Below are 23878 nucleotides of genomic sequence, written 5' to 3'. Positions count from 1 at the left end.
TGGAGGCCTGGAGCCATGCTGGCCCTGGGAGTCCCTTGTCCCCTCTGAGCCAGCAGTGGCACATCTGCAAATCACAGCTGCCTCCCTCCAGCTCCCTGGTTCCATCCCCACCCATGACCTGTTGCAAGGGAGCTGGTTTGCAGGTCCCTTCTTGGTAGTATCCCCAGGGGTTGTGGGTGCTGGGCACTGCCTGGGCACCCTTCACTTCTTCAGCCAGAGGCATTTACTGAGTCCCGCTGCCAAGTGAGCTGGGTTGGCACAGCCTCGCTTGCAGCAAAAGGGCGGTGGAGCCAGACTCATCTTGACCTCCCCAAACTGCAGCTTGGGAGGGTGTGATGAACCTGGCTCTGGGCTGGTTGCTCTCCCACCTGGCTCTTTGAGCTTTGCCAGAGCCATTCCTACACAGCAGAGCTCATCTGATCTTCATCAAATGACCTGCGCTGCTGGATCAGGTTCCCGGGCCCAGGGATCGCCTTACGGCCGAGCTGGGAGCCAGCACCCATCTATAATTCAGCAGGGCCGACAGCCGGTGGGAGGATGCGGCGGGCAGGCAGGCGAGGCAGGCAGGCCGAGGAGGACAGCCCCATGGAGAACGGCGTGGGGCAGGAGCCGGGGGCTGCCGAGACACCCGCTGCCGAGGGTGCCCCAGCACCCCGGGCCCCCCGGGTCCGCCCGCGGCTGGTGTTTCACACCCAGCTGGCCCACGGCAGCCCCACGGGCCGCATCGAGGGCTTCACCAACGTCAAGGAGCTCTATGCCAAAATTGCCGAGGTCTTCAGCATCTCGCCCACTGAGGTGAGGGGGCTGTGGCTGCTGGGGAGGGGGAGGGGCCTTGCTCTGCGCTGGCTCTGCTAACCAAAGCCTTAATGCCGACCCCATGGCACTGACCGTGGGCCGGCCCTCCTGCGTGTCCCCAGCGGCTTGCAAACCCGGTCCCCAAAATGCACTGGCAAAGTGCATTTTAATTTCAGGGCTGTCTTCCCTGGAGAGAGGTTGGGTTGCTCGTGCCTCAGTTTCCCCACCTCGTGCAGGCAGCGAGCTGGGGGAAGGGACCATGGGCTTATGTACTCCTCAGCTGTCCCACCTCAGCTGATGCTGAATGCCGTGTAAGCCCGGAGCTGAGGGGACAGGCCCACTGGGGTGGGTGCACTGGGTGCATGCAGATGGGTGCAGCCCATGCAAGGATGGGGCCAGGCCTTGCTGCCCCCCGGTTCCCTTCCTGTCAGGGTGGGCAGGGGGTCCTGTGGGTTGCTGCAGCGCTTTTTGGTCTGCAGCAGCCAGACCTGGCCTGATCCACCCTTGCCAGGGATCAACGCTGGCGCCTGGGTGCTGGCCTGGCACCTCCGATGCCTCCTGCTCTCTGTGGGGTGTCCCCAGCCACTGGGCATGCGGTGACGGGGCTGCCCGGGGCAGATCCTCTTTTGCACGCTCAACACGCACAAAGTGGACATGCAGAAGCTGCTGGGGGGGCAGATCGGCCTGGAGGACTTCATCTTTGCCCACGTCCGGGGCGAGACAAAGGAGGTGGAGGTGACCAAGACTGAGGATGCCCTGGGCCTCACCATCACGGACAACGGGGCTGGCTACGCTTTTATCAAGGTGAGGGCACGTGGGGCTGGAGGGGCTTCAGGGACGCCTTGGGGGGGGGCCAATGGCCCTTGAGGAGACCCGTGACATCTGTAGCGTAATAGCCCATCCTGACCCCAGCAGCGGTTTCAGACCCTCACCTCCTGGGTCTGTGCTCCATCACCACCCTGACGCGCACCCTCCTTGCACCCTAAACCGCACCCTTGTTGCACCCTAACCCAAACTGTAGCCCACATCCTTGTTGCACCAGGGAGGAGGAGGACGAAGTGGTTGCTGCGGCTCGAGGGTGCTTCATGCCTGCTTCAGAGGTAGAAAGTCCCCACTGAGAAGCAGGAGGGCAAGAGGGGCCAGGAGGGCTGGTGCCCCCCCACCAAAACAGCCCCAAGGGTGAAAGCAGGCCTGAATGTGCCCCACCAGCAGCTCTCAGCCTCCCGGCCTGACCTGGTTGGGATGGTGCCAAGGGAAATTGGACCAAGGAGGTGCCCATGTGTGGCACAAGGTGAGGGCTGCACCCCTCCAGCCTTCCCAAGGGAGTGAGCTCCTGTGTGACCACCCCCCCCCCCGGTGTCACCATGTCCCCAGCGAATAAAGGAGGGGAGCATCATCAACCGCATCCAGACGGTGTGCGTGGGCGACAGCATCGAGGCCATCAACGACCACACCATCGTGGGCTGCCGGCACTACGAGGTGGCCCGGATGCTGCGGGAGCTGCCCCGGGCTCAGCCCTTCACCCTCCGCCTGGTGCAGCCCAAAAAGGCCTTTGGTGAGTTGTGGTGGGGGCTGTGGGCCCGGTGTCACCCCTGGCCAGGGGCAGGTCTTGGGGTCCCACTGCTTTTGCCACAGGGCTGAGGGAGCCCCGGAGGGCTGGGGTGTTGGGATCCTGTTCCTGCAGGTCCCTGCCGGCAATGCACGGGTGCTGTGCGCTGATCCCTATGGGGGTGTGTGTGCTTGTGCCGTGACACCTTGACCAGGGTGACATGCTCCTGCACCCAGCCCAGCCCCTCCTGCCTTGCAGCCCCCTCCCCAAGTACTGGGTCCCCCCCATCACCCCGTTGGGAGCTGAGGGGGGCTTCTTCGGACTGAATATTGCTTAGCTTGCACTGCACCCGTCTGTGTCCCCACGTCCCTGGGTGCACTGCCATACCCGTGTGTGCGACCTCCGGCATGGCTGCGTGCGCCCCTCTAGCTGTGGCACCCTTTCACCGTGCTCATGTGCGCTCTCGCACCGCGTGTGTCATTGCATCGCACCCATGTGCATCCCCCCCCCCCCGTGTGCGACCCCCACGTCCCTGTGCCTACCTTTGCATTGCACCCGCATGTGCGCCCCACAGCCCCGTGGGCACCCCCACATTACACCCCTACGGACGCTCTTCACACCCCTGTGCACCCTTGTCCTACACCCTTATGTGCATCCCACACCCCCATGTGCACTTGTGGGGGGGCACTGAATCCCCCCCCCCCCATGCACCCCAAGCTGCACCTTAGGGTGAATCCCCACACCTGCCTCTGCCCTCCCTATGCTGCACCCAGGACCATCCCCACGCCTCCGTGTGCCCTGCCGTGGGCACCCCTCACCCCTATGCACACTGTGAGCACCCTGTGCACCTCCATCCTGCACCCATGGGTGCCCCTTACGCCTGCATTTCCCCTGAGCCACCCTCTTAGCGCATGGTGTCCCCTTCGTGCGCTCCCCATGGTTCTTGGACATCCTTGGTCTGGGGCTGGGTCGTGGCCGGGGTGGTGGGTCATGGGTGCAGGGGGTGGAGCAGGGCAGGAGGGACAAAGTCCTGCCTGCACCCTCACCCCCTTCCCCCCCCCCCCCCTGGGGTGCAGATATGATCGGGCAGAGGACGCGGAGCAGCAAGTGCCCGGGCGAGGGCAGAGTGGCCAGCGGGAAGGAGACGCTGCGGCTGCGGGCGAAGGGCACTGCCACGCTGGAGGAGGGGGTAAGGGGACCCGCGCTGCTCCCCAAAGCCAGCTGCCCCATGGCCACTCACCCTGTCCCTCCCCACGGGTGCAATGCCGGGGGGGGGCGGGTCATGAGAACCCTGACCAGGCCCTGCACCCCTCATGGTGTGCAGAGCATCTCCCCAGGGTGCCAGCAGGTGCTTGGCCACCGCGCAGGCAGTGCCAGGAGGTCACGTCCTGCTCCACCGAGGGGGACACAGCTCCGCGGCGGTGACCTGTCCTGCTACCCCCTACCAGAGCCGGGCGATGTCCCCATCGCTGGCTCGGTCTAATGGAGCATCTCACCCGCAGCCCAGCGCCTTCGAGGAGGAAGCCGCCCGCCGGGTGGACGACCTGCTGGAGAGCTACATGGGCATCCGGGACGGCGAGCTGGGTGAGCGCGCGGGCAGCGGGGCGAGCGCGGGGCCGGGTGGGCGCTCCCCCCCCCCCCCGACCCCCCCCGGCTGAGCCCTGCCTCTCCCCGCAGCCTCGACCATGGTGGAGACGGCCAAGGAGTGTCCCAGCGCCGCGGCGCTCGCCCAGGGCTTGGACTCGGTGCTGGGCGAGTTCGCCTTCCCCGAGGAGTTCGTGGCCGAGGTGTGGGCGGCCGTCGGCGAGGCCAAGGGGCGGCAGAAGTAGCTGCGGGGGCGGCGGCGGCCCCCCCCCTCGCCCGGGTCCCCTCCTGCCCCGCGGGGGGCTGGCGGTGCCAGCGGTTGGGCTGCGGCAGGTCCCCGTCCTGCCTCCCCCCCCGAGGGCTCCCTCCTTGCAGGCATATCCCCCCGCTCTGGGGGGGGGGGGGGGCTCCAGGGCACCCAAGCTGCACCCATGGGTGCCGGCCAGGGTCCTTGCAAGCCCTGGGCTCGGCCGGCATCTCGCGCGGGAGTCCCGGGAAACGGTTCATTAAAACGCAGATGAAACCAGAAGGGCTGATCCTTGGGATCGTGGCGGAAAGGCTGGCTGGGGTCCGGCACCCTCCCCGACACCCAGGGACCCCCCCCCCCCCCCCGGTGGGTGCTTGGCACACTGGGCACAGACAGCGGCACGAGCTGGCTTTTATTGCAGGGGTCACCCAAACCATGGTGGGGAGCAGCCCGGTGCCCCCCCCCCCCGCTGCCACCCAGGTCCCAGCGTCCCCCATCCCGCTGTGCCACCCAGCTCCCTGCCAGCCCTGAGGATTTGGGGGGGGGGGGGGGGAGCGAAGGGCAGAGCCCTTGGACGCACACTGAATTAATTAATTAACTAACCACCTCTCTGCCCCCCTCGTTACAGCCTGGGGGGGGGGGGGGGGAACGACTGCCCTGGGCACCGGGGAGATGCCACCCCCCAGGGCAGGGACACCCGGCACAGGCTGTGCCCGGGAAGGGGGGGGGGCACGTTTTGGCCCACGGGGGGGTCCCACCCGGGGCTTGTCCCCCCCCCCCCCCTTTTGCAGCTGCCCCCGGCCGGTGCCCCGGCACCTGCTACTGCAGCACCGACTCCTGGGTGAACTTGCGGCGCAGGGAAGGGTTGAGGACGGGGTAGAGGGAGACGATGGAGGGCCGGGAGCGGAGGCTGGGGTAGACGCGCTGCAGCACGGCTCGCCGGAAGAGGATGTAGACCCAGGGGTCGAGGATCTGGTTCCAGGTGACCATGCGGATGTAGATGAGCATCATCTTCTGCGTGTTCGCAGGCAGCGTCTGGACCCCCTCGGGGGCCGGCAGCTGCTGCAGGACCGTCTGGATGATGAAGATCTGCGGGGAGGGGGGGACAAGGGGTTAGCAGGGGCTTGGGGCCACCGCCTGGGCACGGATGCAGGATGGGAGGTTGAGGGAGACAGGAGCACAAGTGTCCAGGCTTGGTTTTTTGGGGGGGGAATCGGGTCTGCAGGGTGCTGATAGATGCCCCCCAAACCTCCCACCTTTGCTGGGGCCTCTCCAGGGCATCCTGGGGCCCTTGCAGGCCTGCTCCCATTTTTGGGGGGGGGGGGGGGGGGGATTGAGCCCCACAGGGGGTGGCCAGACCAGCCCCAAGGCTGGGAAGGTGCTGGGTGAACCTGTGCTGCTCGCTGCCAGGGACCCACCACCGAGGGGACGGCCAGCACCCACAGCAAGGCTGGCACGGGCGCCCCTGCCTGCTGGCCACCACCGCCTTTGCCCTGCCTCTGCCTTTGGGCCGGGCACCTGCTCTGAGCAGGGTCAAGGAGGCCGTTATCATCCAGCTCGGCCAGGAGAAAAGTCCCAGCAGGCAGCGTTGAGCTGGCTGGAGAAGGAGCCCAGGTGTCCTGCTCCCCCTCCACCCCCAGTTTGGGGCTGAACCCACGCGTCCTTTGCCATGCACTGGCTCCAGATATGCGAGAGCAGCCAAGCCCGCGAGCCCGTTGCCCCCCCGCACCTCCGGGTGCCAGGCAGGGTGCAGCGCGATGGCGGGGGGCACCAAGGGTTTGGGGCCTCACCAGGAGGGGCATCCAGCAGATGGTGGCGATGATCATGATGCCCACGAGCTGCACCATCATCTCCACCTCGCTGTCCCGGCGCCGCTGCACCGACTCCCGGTCGTGGTAGACACGGCACAGTGTCACCACGCTGACTGTGTTGAAGATGAAGGAGAGCAGCACGGAGAAGATGCCCAGCAAGGCGAAGAGCAGGCAGAAGACAACATTTCCGGTGTCGGGCAGGAGGGTGAGGAAGCACCAGGAGCCAGGGTACTGCAGTGTGTACCTCCCCAGCCCCAGCACCGGCAGGAGCCCCAGGATGCAGGCGAAACCCCACACCAGCCCCACGATGGACCAGGCACGGCGCTTGGAGATGCTGGTGGAGCGGGAGAAGGGGTGGTTGATGCCGAAGAACCTCTCGCCGGCCATGGTGGCCCCCAGCAGCAGCGGGCACTGCCCAAAGAAGACCATGGAGAAACCAAGGAAGTTGCAGAGGTGGCAGCCGGTGTCCACCTCGGCCCAGTCGAACTTGATGAAGTGGTAGGGGATGATGACCGAGGCCGTCACCAGCAGCCCCATGAAGTCCGTGACCACCAGCCCGCAGAGGAAGACGAGGAAGGAGGAACGGGCCCGGCTGGACAGCTTGCGGGAGGAGCTGAGCAGGACGCACAGGGCGAAGAGGTTGGAGAAGAGGCCGATGAGGCCAAAGGCGGTGGAGAACCACGGCGAGGCGATGGTTTTCCTCTGCGTCTCGTTGAGGCTGACGCTGGCGTTGAACGCCCCGAAGCACGTGTCCGGCCGGCCGGCCGCGCTCCCGTTGGGGGACCCCATGTTCCCCAACCCCATCCTGGTCCTTGCAGCGGCTTCAGGCGCCCTCCAGGCTCGGCTCCATGGCGCGTCCTGCCCGCGGGCTCCAGTGCCCGCGCTGATCCTGCCTTGCCTGCGCACGCGTCCGCCCGGCCCTGCGGGGAGAAGGGAGACGTTTAGGACCGGCCCACCATGGCCAAGCCCTCCATCACCCATCTCCTCCGGGTGCCCCGGCGCTTGCCAAAACAGGGATCCCTTTTTCCGTCCCTGCCGGGCTTTCCTGCCCCTCTCGCGCTGCCTGGCGCAGCCTCCGCTCCCCGATATTTGGCGATGGGGCTCAGGGTCGGTGCCCGCTCTCCCTGCGGCCCGGCGTGGCGGGGGGGCGGCTGGGCCGCAGCTGGCCGGGATTAACCGTCCCCGGCTCCCGCGTCACCCGGCCGAGAGCCGCTCGGGGCTGTTGCCACGAAGCCGTAATCCTCGCGCGGCCGTTGTTTAAAGAAGCGCGGCGGTGGCAGCTCGGCTCTGACCCCTGCCCGGGGGGGGGGGGGGGAACCACATCCCCCCTGGCCGAGACCCGCAGCACCCTGAGCGTGGCCGTCCCCCCCCCCCCCCCCCGGGTGTCGCATGGCCGGCACCCCTCCGGCACCGAGCACCCGCTGCCCCAGCTTTCCCGGGCTTCAGGAGCTGCCCAGACCCTGCTAAGGTCCCGGTGCCGTTCGGATGAGGCGGGGATCATTTGGGAAGCCGCCCTGCTCCCCGTGCCAGCGCTGGGGAAGTCTCCAAACTGCTTTTGCTGTCCCTGGGTCGTCTCAGCACCGTTATAACCCCTTGTCCGTTCACCCGGGCCACCGCTGGGTGTCTGCCCGTCTCTGGCTCTCACTCGGGAAGCGCCTGGCTCCGTCCCCGCGTGCTGCCGCTGGAGTGGAGGGCTCGTCCTCGAGCAGGCGGCGTGGGGACGGCAGCGGTCACGGCCAGCTCGGTTGCTGCCCTGCCGGCTTGCTCGGCTCCGACCCCGGGGGACAGGGACCAGCCGGCCGCTGGGAATCACCAGAGCTGCTATTTCCATTGCTAATTAATTAGTGCGGGCTGCTTGCAAATCAGCTGAGCTGGGATCAGCGGGATGAGATGGAGCCGTTTCCAAAGGGGAAGGCAGAGGCATAGCTGGCTTTGACCCCTTCCAAAGGGACAGCAGGGACCGGACACCTTGGGGACCGGCTGCTACAGAGACCGGACACTGCAGGGACCGACACCGAAGCTCCTTTGGGACCCATTTCTCCAGGACGCGGGTGTCCCTGCCACCCCGTCTGCCCTGTCCCCGTGCTGCTGGGTGACACGTCCCCAGGCCCAGTGGCCCCTCTGGGATGGGTGCAAGCAGGACACCCCTTGGGGAAGGGGACACCGGCACCCACAAGCTCTGCTTTAGCAGCTCTTCGCCCGGCTCTGGCTGTTTCTCCCGAAGACCCCGTGTCCCCATGCTGGTCCCTCCTCGCCAGCGCCTGCTCGCTGCACGTTGCTCGTGTTTTGCAGCCGTGCCACGGTCCCCGGCGTGACCGCAGCCACCACCCCAGCCCGAGCCCGGGGCAGCGCCGGGCCGTCACCGCCCGCCTTCGCGGGGCCGCAGTGCCCCAGGGCCATGGGGCACCCGAGCTCCCCGGCCCCCTCCCGTGCCCCCGCACGAATTCAAACCTCAAGCCGAGGGTGCCGAGTCCCGGGCCAGCCCCGACCGGCGGCAAACGTGGCGGCCGGTCACGCATCTGCCTCCCCTTCGCATCCCGGCCCCGGGCGATTCCTGACTCAGTGTTGCAGAGATTTGAGCCCCGATTCGGCCACCCCCTTTCTGGCCCTCTGGTGCAAGGGCCGGCCGCAGGGCCGGGAGCCGTTGCGCACATCAGAGGCAAGCGCTGCTCCCACAGGCCGGCTCCAGGGCTGGGACGGGGCCAGCGATTGCAAAACCCCGCGCTGGGGCTGCGCCCAGGCATGAGCGAGCCCCCCGGCCGGCTTCGGGATCCAGAGCCGAGGCGCTCGCGCTAATCCGGCGCGGCAGCACCCCTCCCTTGCCTTCCCGCTCGCTGCGGCTCCGCACCAGCCGCTTCTGCCCGCCCGGCCGCCGGCACCATCGCACCCGCCGCCGCTGCAGCCGAGAGGGCGCCGGGGTTGGGGCGCGGGGGACGAGCCGGGGGTGGAGGAAGAGGGTCCCGTCCCCCGCGGCCCGGGCGGGCGGCTGGCAGAGAGCTGCAGTGATTCACTGCCGCAGTGTGAGCACGGCCCGACTTTTTCCATGAGACAAGAGCGAAAACTTGCCGCTGTTTGTTTTCTCCATTCCCGGAGGAATCGTGGCAGTGGCCCCAAGAGGAGCCGAGCCTTGGCGAGCGGTCGGGTGCCCTTGAGACGCGGGGTCAGGGCAGCGTGCGCCCAAACCTCGGCCAGACGTTTCCAGGGCCCCCGGGGAAGCGGCTCCGTCGCAGCCTTTCCTGCGTGTATTGGGATTCCCGGACCTTGACCCTTGGCTGTTACACGGCAAACTCATCGGCGATGCTGATGTGCTCTGCGGGTGCCGCCGGCGGAGGTAACCCCCTGCCCCGGGGTGGCCCCAGGACTCGCGCTCCAGCGGGGCTGGGGAACCGGAGCTCTTGCTGGTGCGTCGGTGGGTGACGGGGTCCATCCTGACACCATCCCCTCGCCTGGAGGCGCTGGCTCCCCGCGGTGCACGGCGCTGCACATTCCTGGGCAAGCACACGCTCACCAGGTGGAGCAGGTCCCGGCTTCAACCCCTGCTGGGTGCCGTGCCTCAGTTTCCCCACGGCCACCCAGGGAGCAGGGCCCTCGCCGTGCCGTGCCGAAGCCCCCGGCTCCCTCGCCGGCCCGGAGCTGCCCGCGGCGGGGCGCCGGGACGGGTCTCCGCTCGAGCACGGCCTCCCGCTGCAATCGCTCACGTTAACGAGACAGCTCAGCCCTTGGCAGCGGGGCTGCGGCACGAAGGAATTCGATCGCAGCGGCTCTCTGCTCCGCCGGCCGCTAGTCATAACAAGTGCTGGGTGGGCACCGGCCCCCGCCAGAGCCAAACCGACCCCCCCAACCGCCAGGGCTGGGGTGCCTGGGGGCAAATCCAGAGCCAAGAGCAGCTCCGGGCAGGGTTTGGCCGCAGCGTGCCGCGGGCACGAGGCTGGCGAGGAAGCGGGTCCCCCGTGGGGAGAGGATGGGGCTGGAGCCCACAGGATGACGCGTTCCTGCTGCATCCTTAGCCTGGTTGGGATTCAAGGCCGTCGGATGTGCTTGGCTGGCTACCGGGGGGGGGGGGGGGATCGCAGCCTGAAGCGTTCCCGCAGCCCCGGATGTGGCAGGACCCGATCCGGCAGCGTGGCAGGACCTGCCCCCCGGACCCGATCCGATGATACGGAAAGACCCGATAGCCTGACATTGCAGGATCCGACCCCGCCGCGGCGCCTGTCTCCAAGCTCCCGCTCGCAGCCCCGCGCGGGGAGCTCCGAGCATCCAGCTCGCCCGCGGCCGACCGCGAAGAATTCACTGTTTTTCTTTGGGATGCCAGGAGCTGCTCCGGCCTGGGAAAGTGCCCGGCCGCACACCTTGTCACGCAGCCAGCGACAGCCCCGTGTCCTCGCAGAACCTGCCTCCCGCGGCCGCTGCTGGGGCTGGATGAGCTGGCCCGCACGGAGCAGCCTCCGCCGTGGCCACCCGGCTCCTGGCTCCGCGGCGGCCGGTCCCCAGGAGTGAGACGCTTCCAAGGAAGCGGCAGGGTCTGCGTTTCCCCCCTTGCCGGCTCCTCGAGCGGCCTCCCGCCCAGCCGGCAGCCCCTGGGCCGGCTCTGGCTCCGGCGGCAGGGAGTTTCCCAAGCTGCTGCCGTTCCCATGGCCCTGGCTGCCGAGTCGGCAGGCTCCTTTCTCAGCTCCCTTTGGAGCTGGATGCAAGAGGCATCGCTGTCGCCTCCTGCCTGTCATCCCACCCATTCCCATCCCGGGGATGCCCACTTCACCTCCGCCACGCCGCCTCGCTGCTCTCCGTCTCCCCTTCCTCCTGCCCCAGCGGCTCCGGAGACCCCCGCCGCTGCGAGGCAGGTGTCGTTTGCCCGGCTCAACCTGCCCTGCTTCGGCTCGGCATCGGCACGCAGGGAGCTGGGCTGGGCGCAGGGCTCCCCCGGCCCGGCATGACTCTGCCGGCTCTTCCCGGATCCCCGGGACCGCCCAGATCCAGCCCTTCCAGCCCCCCTCCGAGCAGCGGACGCCCTGCGGCAGAGCCGGCTCCCAGCCCGGCCCGGCCGGTGCGGGGGCTGCACAGCACTTAGAGGGAATCAAATATTAAACAGGGCACATTTAGCGCTCGCACAGCCGAACCCCGCGGGCTCCGGCTCCTGGCTGCGTCGCAGAACGAAACGGAGCCACTTACGGGAAGAAATTCATGCGCGGGCCGGAGGCGCCGGCTCCTCAGTTGTCTTCTTGCCCCATCCCGGACTGCCCTCGCACGAGGATGCACGCGACGGCCGGGTCCTGCGGAAGAGACGCCCTGAGCCCGCGGGCCGTTCCCAGGCACGCGCCCCCGCGGCTCCCGCGCGCCTCCAAAGCTGCCGACAACGCCTGCGTTTGGGGTGCCGAAATGCGGCAAAACCCTCCTCCGGGGCCACCCCGAAGGCGGTGAGCACGAGCACATACAAGGGGCATCGCTGCCGTGTCAAGAGCCCGCAGGAGCGGAGCCACCTCCTAAATGGGTTATTAAAGACGTATTTAACAGTTTTGCAGGCTCGGCGTGGGCTCGCTCGGGTGCTAACGGGTTTCTGGCGCTGCACGAGCTGCCGGTTCAGCGACGGGCTCGAGCGCTCGAGTGCTTCGCCATGGACGCGACACGTCCTGCGCTTCATCCGCCGGAAGCCGCTTCCTGCTCTCGCCACTTCCGAGGTTAAAAAAGAAAAGGCAGGAGGCTCATCGGGAGGGCGCGAGGCTGCGCAGGGGTCCTGCAGCCCGGCCGCCCACGTGGGAGCTGCCCGAGCCATCGCTCCTTATCAGCCCGGCTCCCGCCCCGGAGCTTCCCGCTTCCTGGCACCCTGGGTGCGGGATAGCGCTGTGCTTCGAGCAGGATGGGGCTCACCGCCAGCAATGCCAGGTCTGAACCGGGAGGGCTTGGGGACCTCCGTGCAGTGCTGATACACCAGCAAACCCCACAGCCCGCGCGCCACCTCAGCCCGGGCTCTGCCAGTGCCGGTGTCCCCAGGATGCAGCCCCCAGGCTTGCGGAGCGGCCGGCTGGAAGATGCTCCAGGGTGCTTGCGTTTGCCCCTTATGTTCCCAGTCCCTCCTCTTTGCTTGCTGGACCTCGCCAGGGACAGCCCCAGCCCCCCTTGTCCTGGTGGGACAAGGACTTGCCCTGCAGCGTCCCCTCCTCCTCTCCAGCCTGACGTCCCCCACGCAAGAGGTCCCGCTGGGACACGTGGCTTGGCGCAGCCATCCCTGCCAAGGAGGGACGCGGCCCTCTGGCAACCGCCCCTCGGACCGTGGCTCTCCGGACGGCACATCAGCTCAAGGACGCCAGCTCAGACGGGAAGAGCGGCGGCCACGTCATGGGGACAAAGAGCTGGCAGGGCCCCGGAGAGCCTCCCCGGACCCACAGCAGACAAAACAACCTGCTGCTGGGGGAGCTGATGTGGTCTGGAGCGGGGACATCCATGGGGACATCCAGGAAAGAGGACGTCTGTGGGGAGTGGTGACAGGCCACCAGGGACAGTCTCAGCCGGGGGTGCTGGCTGTCCTCATCTGTCCCTGCACAGCCCGTGACAGCAGTCCCCAACCTGCTCATGGTGAGGGCTGGCCTGGGGGTCACCTCTGGCCCCTGGAGGCATTCGGCACCTTCCCCGTCTCCTCTTGCCCCCAGCTTGTCCCCAGGGTCCTGGGAGCAGAGCCGGCAGCGGGTGCCCCATGCCCTGTAACCCTTGGGTGCCAGCTCCGGGGTACCACAGCACGGAGCGCCGTGCCACCGAGCCGGCAGCCCCGGCAGCGCCAGCAGCCAGGGCTCCCCGTGCCTCGGCCGCCACCTGGCCCGGTGCCCACCGCTGCGGCACCACGGCATCTCGCCGCCTTCAAAGTCGCCGCTGCACCGCCCGCTCCGGCTGACCAAAACTGCCCCTTTCCCATCCCTTTCCCATCCCTTCCCAGCAGCATCTCGCAGGCAGCGACAAAGTTTGCAGTGACACCAGCGTGTGGGTGGCGGGGGGCTGCCGGCGGGATGTGCTTGGGATAAAGCCGGGGCCCAGGAGAAGGCCAGAAGGGAAGTCATGGTCCCTGGGAGGGATCCTAGCACTTCCCAGTGCTTGAAACCCTGAGAATCGAGCCTGGCCACAGCTCCCAGAAAAACAAGTGAGAGAAAAGCCCTGGGCAGCCCAGCCCCGATCCTGGGCTCTGCTTCCGGGGCGCCGGCTCCAGCCTGGCTCCGGCTGCGGGCAAACGGTGTGCCCAAGGCGAGCAGGGTCACCGCCTGCCCCCCTCAACGCTCCAGCTCTTTAGTCTCCTGTGCAAACCGGGCGGTCGCAAGCCAGCCCGCATCGCCCCATCCCATCCCAGTCCTGCCGTCAGTCCCAGCCCTGCTGCCCCTTGCAGTCCCTCCGTCTGTCCATCCCAGCCCCGCAGTCCGCCCGTCCTTCCCGGGCTCGCTGTCCGTTCATCCCGGCCCCTCTGGCCCTCCGGTCCAGCCCTGCGCTCTCCTCAGCATTCCCAGCCCCCTCCAGCCCCTCCATCCAGTCCCCCAACCCCCATCCACCCCATCCAGCCCCCCATCCCCCCCCCGGCCCATCCGGCTCAGCCCGGAGCTCAGGCACCCGTCGAGGCTCTGGCTGCTTCCGGGAGGGCGGAGGAGGGACCCCCCCGGCTCGGTTCCCCCCCCCCCCGGCTCGGTTCCCCCCCCGCCCCGGCCCGGTTTCCCCCGCGGCGCCGGGACCTACCGCGCCGAAGCTCCCGACGGGGCGGGACGCGCCGGGACGCGCCGGGAGCCGCAGCCCGGCTCGGCTCAGCCCGGCTCGGCGCGTCCCCGCCGGGCTCGGCTCGGCTCGGCTCGGCTCGGCTCAGCCCGGCTCGGCTCGGCTCAACCCGGCTCGGCTCGGCTCGGCTCGGCCCCCCCCAGGCGCGGAGCCACCTCCCCCGGGGGCCGCGGCGCGGCAGGAAGGGCAGAGGCCGCCGCGGCCGGGACCGGGCTCCGCTCCCTGCCCCGGGGAGGGATCCTGGGGCTCGGGGCGGCCGCGGCGGCCCCCAGCGAGCCGTGGCCCCGCGTCGCCCGGGCGGCATCGCTCCGTTAGCGGATGGCCGGAGATCCCGGCGGAGACCCGACGGGGTCGACACGCGTCGGATGCCGCTGGCGCAGGCGGCCAGCTGCGAGGCCGCGGGTGGGAAAAGCGGGATGCGTCCGCCAGCCTCACCTGCGCTGGATCTGCCGCACCGCCGCCGCCGGGAGAAAGGGCTCGCGCTGAGACACCCCGAGCCCCGCGCCGTCCTTCCAGCTATATTTAGCGGGGCCGGGCTCTTATCCGGGTTACTCACTTGTTTACCAGAGCTGGATTCCAGCAGCCGGAGGGGGGGTCATTCCTGCCGTGCCGCCGACGCCGCCGTCCCAGGGGACCGGCGCGGACGGCCCCCGCTTGCCTCCGTCTTGTGGCTACCGTGGGCCAGCGGCTCGGCAGGATGTCCTGGCCGGCCGCGTCCTAGACCCAGGGACAGGGGACGTCACTGCCTTCCCCCCCCCCGAGTGCTTCCTGGTGTCTCAGGGCCTGGGAACGTTTGTGCACAACCCCGTGGTGCTCGGGAGAAGAGGATCCCAGAAAAAGGCTGGAGAAGAGCTGGTTTGCCAGGCAAGTGCCCCCCAGCAGCCTCCCGGGGGGGGGGGGGCCTCCCTTGGCCGGAGCTAAAGTCCCCAGGCCCAACCGTCCATCCTGGAGGTCACAGCCTGCCCCAGACACATCCGCGTTTGCACCCACGGGGTTTTCCCAGCCTGGCTTCTCCCACTGGGGCTGTGGAGGCCGGCGAGCCCCTGTGGGCATCTGGGCGATGCCGGGGAAGCCCGAGCAGGAGGTTTTTGCCTGCTGCCACCTCGGAGCCGCAGATGCGGTTCGTTATTCCCTTGGTCTGGAGCAGAGAACAGCACAGTAGACGGCCAGGAGGAGGGTGGAAACCCGGCCGAAGAGCTCCTAGGGTGGCGACCGGGCATGCCGTGATCACAGCCGAGGTGCGGCTGGTGTGCAGGGGTCACCCCGCTCCGATCGGCATCCGGCTGCCCTCATCCGGATGCCGCCGGGATGTGCCGTCCCCTCTGCCACCCTGCCACTGCGCCAGGCACGGTGGTGCTGGCGGAGGATGTGGACACTGGGGTGTTGAAGGTGGGATGCTTGCAGCGCCAGGCGCTGGCATCCGGCACAAACCCCGCTGAGCTGCCGCCGGCTTCGGCATCTCCAGGAGCTGACAAGAGGCTGCACTGCCCTGAATCCGGCTGGCCGCGTGGACGTGGAGCTGGCTGGCTCCTTGGGGCAGCCTTGGGTGGTCTGGGAGCTGCTTTTCCCTGCCAGGAGCTCAGGGCACCCCGGAGCCAAGCGGGGCTTTTCCCCTCACCCCGGTGCTCACTCGGGTACCAGGAACCAGCTCCATCTCCCGCCCCAGCAGGCGCCCGGGAAGCGCCGTCCCCAGCCCCGGCGCCCCTGGGTGCTGCGAGCCGTTTCCCGCACGAGCAGCCTGGAGCCGCTGTGCTCTGCTTCCCGGCACCAGCCGCCGGAGCCAGCCGGGCCCTGTGAGCAGTGCCTGGGGAGCCGGCGGGGGGGGCCGGGGCCGGCCCGGCCTGGCAGGGAGCCCGGCGCTGCGGGGGGAGGCGAGCGGGAGCTGGGCGGCCCCGAGGCACCGGGGCAGGTCGGAGGGACTGGGGCAGATGACCCCCACCCGGGTCACGGTCACTGCCGGGGGCACATCTGAGCCCAGCCAGGTGCCCAAGCGATGGGAGACCTGCAGGATGGACCCTCCTGGGCTGGGACCAGCCCCGGGTGCTGTACGGGCTCGTGCCACCATAGGGGACGCAGGGGACAGCTGCAGGGGACCTGCTTGTCCTCAGGGTGCTGATGGCGGCTGGATACGGTCCCCTTTGGGGGCTGGGGGCACGCGGGGCTCCATCAGTCTAGCTCCTAGCGGGCACCTGTGCAGCAACCTGGTGTTGGAGACAAGCAAGGAAGGTGCCTAACCGCTGCTTTTTTGTTTTTTTTGTTTTGTTTTTTTGGTTTTTTTCCCCCAAACCCAGCTCCGGCCCGGCCTTCGTGCACTTCCTGTGCTGCCCTCGAAATAACCCCTCGGCCAAACGGCCGCTCAATGGCTTTAAATAACCCACAGGAAGGAGAGGCAGCGGGACGTGTCCCGACACTGCCTCCGGCCCGGCCTGGGGAAGTCCGGCAGGATGGAGAGGGCGGCACGCGTGTGCTGGGCTGAGCCCATCCCCGCGTCCCGGCCAGGCGGTGCTGTCACCTGTGGCCAGGTGAAGCCCCCAGCCTGCGCGGCTGGAGGTGGTGGGCACGGGAATCTCCCGAGTGTGAGTTCCCATGGCATTTGCGGAGCCAGGGCCGGATCCTGCTGGTGGTGCTGAGATCAGCAGGGGTGGATTAGAGCCAAGGATGAACTTCAGAGGAGCATTGGAAATGCATCCGAAAGCTGGTCCTCGTGGTCCAGCCTTGTCCCCCCACCAGGAGAGCCCAGCTCCCCGTGTCCCCGTCTCCAGAGATACCAGCACCACGCAGGGAGCCTGTCCTTGCACGCCGCAGCCGCCAGCTTTGGAGGACACACTGGGCATCTCTGGGGCAGCTCCCCGCTGCCTGCCAGCGTGGGGCAGGGTGAGCCCGGGGCTGCCTCCCACCCCAGCACAAGGCGGAGCAGCCGGTTCTGCAGCATCCGGCCTTGGCCGGGGCACCAGCACCCTGGAAGCGATGGTGAAACCGGTGAAACCATCTTTCAAGTGCCCCAAGGGTCCCGGGCTTCTCCTAGTGGGTTGGCACTGGGACCCACCAAACCAGGGCAGGGTGTCCTGCCCCATGGTTCCTCCTGGGGGAGATGGCAGCCGTGGGGCAGCCAGAAAGCCCCCGCGCAGCAGGGCTGGCTGGGGCCGGGGGCACGGCCGGCTCGCGGGGGCCGTAACGGGGCAGGATGCAGCGAGGCTCGCGGGGAGGAAACCACCGCACTGCCGTAATCCTTGGCCGAAGCGAAGGTTTCCTGGAGGCTGCGCTCCCGGGTGTTACTCACACGCCGGCACTGCTGGAATGTAACACTGGCTTTTCCCTGCGTGCTGAAGACCAGCCCTGCCCTGATCCTGTCCCGGAGCTGCCTGGCCTCAGCGCAGAGGAGCGGGGACACCCTAAGGACCAGACAAGCACGGCTGCACCCCTGCGACCAGCACAGGGAGGGACCGACCCCAGCAGATCCCAGCTGGGCCCTGCAGCGCTCCCTCGCCGAGGCATCGGAAACCAGACGAGGCCCACGGGGATCCCCAGCCTCAGCGACGCAGCTCGAGGGAGTGCAGCCTGCCCCCTCGCACGCAAGAGCGAGAGCCGCTGGGGCCCGAGGGGAGAGACCGCAGGCCAGGGAAAAGGGATTTTGCCCTGTAAGGGGATGTCCTGGTCACATCTAACACCCCTTTCCTCCTCCCCCTCGGAGGCTGACGCCCTGCAGCCCCCATTCCCTTTCATCCCGCGGCCAGGGCCAAGGGACCCGGCTGTGCTCCCAGCCCGGGGCAGCAGGATCCCAGCGGGGGTGTGCCAAAAATGAGGCCCTTGAGGGACTGCGCTGGGCCTGGGGTGGTTCACAGCAGCTGGGCCATGCTCGCGGAGCCAAGGGCGTCGCAGCTCCAGCTGGGACATGTCTCGCCTAGGACGGGTCTGGCAGAGGCGCTGGGAGCACGCGAGGCTGGGAGGGGTCTGGCACGGATGGTGGGAATGCTAGGGGCTGACAACATACGGGAAAGGGGTGACAACGCCTGCAGAAGGGGTGATGGTGAGACCACCCTCAACACCGCCCGGACCCCAGAGGAGCAGGGACAAGACTGGGGAGCTCCCAGTGCCGACCCAGTACGGGACTGCCCAAAGGTGATGCACAGGCTGCTGCAGCGCCCATGCACAGGATGCCACGGCTTAAGTAACCCTTGTTTATTTGCGTCAAAGTCTCAGGATCCCTCAGAATAAAAGGAAGGAGAACGAGGAAAACCCTCAGCAAGAGTCTGCTGGAGTCTGTGTACCAGGCCAGACAGAGGGGACGTCCAGGGGACAGTACGTGAGAATGGGGAACAGACCCCCTGCGCAGCCTGTACGGCCGTGGTCCAGAGGGGAGCTGAGCAGCCCCTCATCTACGGTAGCGATAACGCTTGAAGTGGAACCAGAGCTGGAAGATACCGTTGGCAAACTGACAGCGGAAGCCGTGGCGGTGGGAATACTCCCACTCCCGGTTGACGATCTTGAAGGCAATGTCCTCGTAGGGCGGCCCAGCGTGGAAGCGCAGGATGGCAAAGTCCTTGTTGTCCTGGCAGGCCTCGAGGAAGTACTCAGGCGTGGAGCGCTTGTCGATGAGGTCAGGGTAGAAAATGTTGAACTTGTAGCCCTGCACGATCTTGGGCGGGGGGTTGTCAAAGTCGTAGTGGGTCTGGTTGTACTTGTTCCACTCGAAGCCTGTGTGTACGCGGTTGAAGAAGCGGGGCTTGCGGGGCCGGTACTTGTCAGCCCAGAGATAGGCCTTGCCTGTGAGGGGCATTTCCACGCTGAACTGCGCCTCGTCCGCGCCCATGCCCTCCTTGGCCTTACGGAAGAAGATGTCATCGGCGCTCTCGGTGGCATCACCTGCAGGGAGGAGAGGCAATGGTCAGTCCTGCAGAGCTAGCCAGGCCCGGTCTGCAAGGACACAGCTCTTGGAGGGCAGGGGAGGGAGAGCGCAAGGGACCAGCAGGCTCTGGGCAGGGGATGTGGACATGGACACAGACATACACACGCCCTCGTGGTGGGCACTGGGCTGAGGTGCACTGGGGCACTCATCCAAAACACCCTTCCTACTTGTCCGCAGCCCACTGAAACAGCTTGATGGTGGAGCTGGGAGCGGGAAGGACCCAATTCAGGTACCAGCAAAGAAAGCCAGCAGCCTGAGCCGCGTTTCCCTGCTCTCAGTCCAGGCCATGGTCCCCTTCACCACCTGGGGGATCTCTCTGCCAGTCTAGCTCCGGATGTGTGCTCCAGACCCAGCTCTTGCTTACCTTTGCCTGAGGGCAGAGTTCACCCGCTCCCTCCAGCCCCACAACCCCGAAGCGCGTGCAGGCTGCAAGGCTGGTGGGCGCAGGGTCTGGCTGCAGAACGCCTACCTGTGACCTGGAGCTGCTGACGCAGAAGCAGCAGCCGATGCAGGTCCTCTTCGGCCTCCAACACGTGGGCGTCGAAGGGCAGCTCGTTGGTGCCCATCAGCCGGGGGCTGTACTTCCCTGCATCGTAATCATCCAGGCTCTGCTGGATCAGGTCCTCCTCCATCAGCACGGCCTCCCCTTCTGCGTCTCCCTTGGCCTCTGACTCCGTCTCTGCCCCCGCCTCTGAGGATGGTCCTGGCTGTACTACAATGGTCTCCTCTGGGTCCAGCCTGTGGGGAAGAGAGAAGAGATACCTAGGACGGAGATGGTACCCTAGTTCTCTCCTCCCCTGAGGTTTGTCTCAGGAAGGATGGGGGCACCAGGCTGCATTTGCCCTCCTGGTCTGGGAAGACCTAAGGATAGAAGATGCCAGGTGCCTCCGGGAAAGGCCCAGCTGGCTGTGCTGCCCTGGGAAGGGGCTGTGTACCTGTCACTGGGGGAGGCCAGCTCCCTCTTGATGATGGGAAAGAGTGGCTCGCTCTCCACACCCTGCTCCTGCTTCAACTTGTACAGCTTCTGGCGCAGCACGTCCTGGTGCCGCTCCCGCAGCCTGTGAGGAGCAGATGAGCAGTCAGGTCAGACCTAGCCAAGCCACTCCGTGCCCACACAGTGTCCAGAACTATGCCAGCCACTGCATCAGGTAGAAAACTGCTGGGTTTTGCACAGCGATGGGGCTGAATAACCCTCCCACATGGAGACCTCGCTGTAAACATAACTGTTTGAGAAGGGACTGAGTGTCCAGCCCGTCTTCCCTCTTGGAAGAGCCAGCCAGCTCAGAAAAAGTAAAAAAACACCTCCATCTATGACTTCAGGTTTGTGTGTCTCCAGCTCTGCTCACAGCAGGCCTGCATTGCCTTCCACACCCCTGGCTGAAGGACAAGTCTCTGCTCTCACCTGGCCCGGGCCATGTAGGCCTTCAGCTGCTGCAGCAGGCTCTCCCAGTAGCCGATGTCGAGATTAGGTCCACCTGCTCGGATCTTGCTCTCAATGCCTTGGTAGAGCACTTGTAGCTGGTTGTACGTCTTCCCCTTGAACACGGACTGCACATCCGAGCTGACGGAGGCATTGACGCCATCACGACGCTCCCCTGCGTGGATGAGCAAGGGCAGCTGGTCAGTCTCTGAGCGCTCAGCCCATGTTCACCCAAGCAGTCTTGGGTTGCAGTGAACAATGGAAGGCTGGACCCCAGCAGAATATCCATAGCCTCCATCCAGCACATCCCCCAAGAGCAATTAGAGAACCTCTCCCCGCCTGAAAGCATGGGGCAGACCCTATGCCCTGCTTTAACCATTGCTCACACTCCCCTCCGCACCCACACCATGCCGTGGGCTCCGTCCTCCCGCTTACCAGGTCCTCCTTTCCCAGAGGCCTCCAGTTTGCGGAGCTTGGCTATCTCATCCTCCGTGATGATGGTCATGTCCCTCCAGAAATCCACATTCTTGCCTTGCTCCAGCTCCATGTAAACCTGCAGGCAGGAGACAAACAGGACATCAGGCACCTGTTCTGGACCATGGGCTGAGCTCAGCCATGGGCAGGGAAGTGGAGCTAAAGCGAGGGAAGAGGCAGAGAGCCTCGGCACAGGGGGGCTGCAGAGCTGGCACCTGGATATCTTCCACCAGATCCTCCATGTCAGAGACAGTCAGGCCATTCAGGAAGGTGTAGGGCTCATGCATCTCCACGGCCAGGTCATCATCCTCTGCACTGATGTACTTGGCCAGCAGGTCAATAGGTTTTGCTCTCCCATCCCGAATTCGGATCTTAGATCTGGGTGAGAGGAGAGGGATGGTGAGCGGTGCCTGCCATGCCCTGCTCCCCAACAGGCATGCCCCTGTGAGACTGGCGCACCTACCGCAGCTTGGCCTGCTGCAGGTGGAAGTTGTCCTCCTGCTCCTCCCAGGTTTTGAAGTGTTCTGCCTCTTTCTCCCGCTGCAGCATCTCCAGCTCCTGCTCACGCATCGCCTTCTCTCGCTCCCGCTCGAGGCGCAGCTGCTTCACCTGCTCGGGGCAGAGCAAGATGTGAGGCTGCAGGGGCTGGGACACCCACACAGGACACACACTCGAGGACAAGGCCTTAAACACCCTCACCGAGCTGCTTCAGCTCCGGCAATTGGCCCCAGGCTCCCCAGAGAGTCACGCGCAAGAGAAGCTAGCTTGGGCTAGGTGGGGCCAGGATGCTCACTGCCAGCCCTTGGGAGGGCAGGGGACATGGGCACGACAGAGTGCCTCAACGCAGTGACCTGACACTCGTCCTCCCTCAGCACCTCCCAGGTTGGATTCAGTCCCAAGAAAAGAGCTTCACCACAGAAGTCACAAGTGTGCAGCACCCCCATCCCATGTCCTACAGCCTGCAGGCACCCCCAGCGAGAAGAGCAAGGCAACTTCCAGGTGGTGGACTGGGATAACTGGGCTGTCCCTGCCACAGGGATCGCTGTCAGACAGTGGGGAGGGAGGGAGGAAGGGAGGGGGCATCTGCTCCCACCTTCTGCAGCTCCAGGCGATTGTCCTCCTGGATTCGCTTGTTCCTCTCCTTCAGGTCCTTCTCATCCAGGTGGCTGATCCCCTTCTTCTCCAGCGCCTGAAACCAAGTGGCCAAGAAGAACCATGAAACAAAGCAACTTCTGCGGCCTCTCAAAGGGTGGCAAATACCACCACATCCACCCGCTTCCGCTGCTCCAGCGAGCTTCGATCATGTAGATCTCTCACTCTCTCAAATCCCACTTCTGCAGCCTCTCAACAAAACCATTCTCAGCCAGAACTGACTGGGCTCTTGGCAGTCCGTCCCTCACTCGACAAGGGGCAACATGAGCACTAAACACTCAGCATTCAGCTAGCAGCTCCCAGCAGGTTTGGATCCCTCCATCCTGCGCTCTGACCTGTAAACATTAGTCTTTAAAAGTAAGGGGATAAAACCCCACTGAGCTGTCAGAAACAGCCTGCTACTGCCCTAGACAACACCTTTGCCCTCGCCTGACACCCCACTGCTCCACTGTCCCATCCTGTGGCAGCTGCGTAGGGACAGTCTCCTTTGAGGCAATGTGCAGAGCAGCCCCAAGCACCCTCCTACGACACATGGGGTGCGGAGGGAGAGCTCACCTTGCTCCAGATGAAGGTGCCCAGAAGGTTGTTGTCCCCAAAGGGATTGTCGGTGTTGGTGTAACCCATGTACTCCTCTCCCCACCCCATCTTCTCCCGCTTCTTCCTCTCCTTGGCTTCCTTCTTGGCCAGGCGGCGAGCCCGTTTCTCCTCAGGCGTCTCCAAGGCTTTCATGAGTGCAGCCTGCTTCTTCTTCTCTTCTTTCAACCTCAAGCGCTCCTGAAGGCTCAGCTGCTGTGTCTCCTCCCTGCCCTGGGAACGCGAAGGGGATGGAGAGCTGACAGAGGACACAGAGGACTTGGAACTAGCTCTCTTCCTCCGCCTCTCTCTGCTCCGGGCTCTCCTCTTGTTGCGCTCTCTCTCCGAGCCTGAGCTGGAAGAACGACCCCGGGACTGAGAGCGGTGTTTTTTCTGGCTTTTATGGTGCTGGTCCCTACTTTTGGTTTTCTTCTTTTTCCATTTTTGCCTCTCATCTCCAGAGTCAGAGCTGGGGGAGAAAAGTAACGTTTGAGTTCAGAGCAGATTGCCGGCTTCAAACCAAAGCTGCCTCCTCGTGTCGAGGGGGGTCAGGCTGGCCAAGCCTGCGCCCCCTGCGTGGGGCTCCTTGCCCGCACAGAGCTGGGACGGGGTCCCGGCGGGCGAAGGCAGCACAGCCCCGGCTGTTTGGCAACGCGCTTCCGCCCAGGACTGGCACGGCAGGACCTGCTGGCAGGGCTCCACACGCAAGCGCTCTCCCAACAGCCACAAAGGGATGGTTTTAGCTGCGTCCGTAGGCGGCTCCGCAGCCGGCGGGTCAGCGCGGCAGCTGGTTCAGGAGGCGGCGGGGGCTGCAGCCCCCCGGCAGAGCAGCATCCCATGAGGTCTTGACACCTGGGATCCAAGTGGGACCTTCACCACAAGCTGGGCCCCGGCTCTGGCTTGGCCGTCGGGTGCCGCAGCCGCTCTCCCGGCCCGCGGCGGCACCGGGGCCTGCGGGCGGCCGAAGGGCTGACGGTTTCCAGGGGGTTGACACCGCGGCCCAGGCTCTCGGCCACGGCCTGGAGCCCCGTTCGCACCGGGAGCCGGTCCCCCACTCCCGAAAACCCCCATTCACACCGCGGCCGGTTCCCCCCCCCATGCCCAAGCCCCCTTCGCACCACGGCCCAGCCCCCCCCAGCAAGCCCGGGCCGTACCGGGGCCCGGTTCCGGTTCCGCCCCCGCCGCTCACCCCGGGCTCGGCTCCCGGCGGCGTCCCCCGCTCCGGCTCCGGCGCCGCCGCTTCTCATCGCTGTCGGACGCGGAGCGCGAGCGGCCCCGGCCTCGCTCCCGACGCGGCGACCGCGACCCCCGCGACCGCGACCGCCGCCGCCGCCGCGCGGGGCTGCGCGACCGCGAGCCCATGGCCGCCGCCGCGGCCCGCTGGGGGCCTCCGCCAGCGCCCGGCGCGCGGGGCTGCCCTCGGCGCCGCCTGCCCCGCGCCGCAGAGCCGCTGGGGGCCGCCTGGGCGCGGAGCAGGCGGCCGCCGGGGCAGCCCCGGCGCGAGGCCCCCGGCGGGCGGGGGAGGCAGCGGGGGAGGGCGGCAGGGCAGGGCCCGGAGCGCCTCGATTTGGGGCTTTTTGGTTCCTTTTTTACACCGAGAAGGGGGGGGGGGGGGGGAAGAGGCGGC

General features: G+C 66.8%; 3 protein-coding genes across 6 annotated transcripts; 1 reads left to right on the top strand and 2 right to left on the bottom strand.

The window, feature by feature from the left end:
- Positions 1-537: 537 nt before the first annotated feature.
- On the top strand, positions 538-4173 carry GIPC3 (GIPC PDZ domain containing family member 3). Its single transcript, XM_067312783.1, has 6 exons — positions 538-795; positions 1414-1599; positions 2170-2350; positions 3421-3533; positions 3847-3928; positions 4022-4173. The coding sequence occupies exons 1-6, from the start codon at positions 538-540 to the stop codon at positions 4171-4173; spliced, it is 972 nt and encodes a 323-aa protein (XP_067168884.1).
- Positions 4174-4968: 795 nt separating this feature from the next.
- Positions 4969-11484, bottom strand: TBXA2R (thromboxane A2 receptor). Of its 4 annotated transcripts, none has more exons than XM_067312726.1 (3): positions 11153-11484; positions 5966-6906; positions 4969-5264 (listed from the first exon to the last, which is right to left on the bottom strand). In XM_067312726.1, exons 2-3 carry the CDS (start codon positions 6788-6790, stop codon positions 4995-4997), a joined length of 1095 nt encoding a protein of 364 aa, XP_067168827.1. In that variant the 5' UTR covers positions 6791-6906; positions 11153-11484; the 3' UTR covers positions 4969-4994. The 4 variants fall into 4 exon arrangements, with proteins under 4 accessions (XP_067168827.1, XP_067168829.1, XP_067168828.1 ...); XM_067312728.1 differs by lacking the exon at positions 11153-11484 and adding an exon at positions 10743-10912; XM_067312727.1 differs by lacking the exon at positions 11153-11484 and adding an exon at positions 8438-8834.
- A 6406-nt stretch (positions 11485-17890) lies between these two features.
- On the bottom strand, positions 17891-23613 carry CACTIN (cactin, spliceosome C complex subunit). The gene is made up of 10 exons (XM_067312874.1): positions 23441-23613; positions 22234-22720; positions 21620-21715; positions 20990-21135; positions 20742-20904; positions 20488-20605; positions 20035-20227; positions 19568-19690; positions 19102-19394; positions 17891-18589 (listed from the first exon to the last, which is right to left on the bottom strand). Exons 1-10 carry the CDS (start codon positions 23611-23613, stop codon positions 18099-18101), a joined length of 2283 nt encoding a protein of 760 aa, XP_067168975.1. The 3' UTR covers positions 17891-18098.
- Between the last annotated feature and the right edge of the window lie 265 nt (positions 23614-23878).

The sequence above is a fragment of the Apteryx mantelli genome, chromosome 30 (assembly GCF_036417845.1).
Source record: "Apteryx mantelli isolate bAptMan1 chromosome 30, bAptMan1.hap1, whole genome shotgun sequence".
Lineage (NCBI taxonomy): Eukaryota > Metazoa > Chordata > Aves > Apterygiformes > Apterygidae > Apteryx > Apteryx mantelli.
The sequence above is the reverse complement of the archived record's forward strand: the minus strand, read 5'-3'. Positions and strand labels throughout refer to the sequence as shown.

Excerpts from the sequence above, each read along its gene's own strand:
- CACTIN (XM_067312874.1), bottom strand. The coding sequence starts at position 23,613 with ATGGGCTCGCGGTCGCGCAGCCCCGCGCGGCGGCGGCGGCGGTCGCGG. Across the intron at positions 20,228-20,487 it reads CTCTGGGAAAGGAGGACCTG|GGGAGCGTCGTGATGGCGTC; the intron begins GTAAGCGGGAGG and ends TCATCCACGCAG. Across the intron at positions 19,395-19,567 it reads CTGGCCTCCCCCAGTGACAG|GTATCTCTTCTCTCTTCCCC; the intron begins GTACACAGCCCC and ends TCTCCGTCCTAG.
- TBXA2R (XM_067312726.1), bottom strand. The coding sequence starts at position 6,790 with ATGGGGTTGGGGAACATGGGGTCCCCCAACGGGAGCGCGGCCGGCCGG. Across the intron at positions 5,265-5,965 it reads TCTGCTGGATGCCCCTCCTG|ATCTTCATCATCCAGACGGT; the intron begins GTGAGGCCCCAA and ends CCCTCCCCGCAG.
- GIPC3 (XM_067312783.1), top strand. The coding sequence starts at position 538 with ATGCGGCGGGCAGGCAGGCGAGGCAGGCAGGCCGAGGAGGACAGCCCC. Across the intron at positions 1,600-2,169 it reads CTGGCTACGCTTTTATCAAG|CGAATAAAGGAGGGGAGCAT; the intron begins GTGAGGGCACGT and ends CCATGTCCCCAG. Across the intron at positions 3,534-3,846 it reads CTGCCACGCTGGAGGAGGGG|CCCAGCGCCTTCGAGGAGGA; the intron begins GTAAGGGGACCC and ends TCTCACCCGCAG.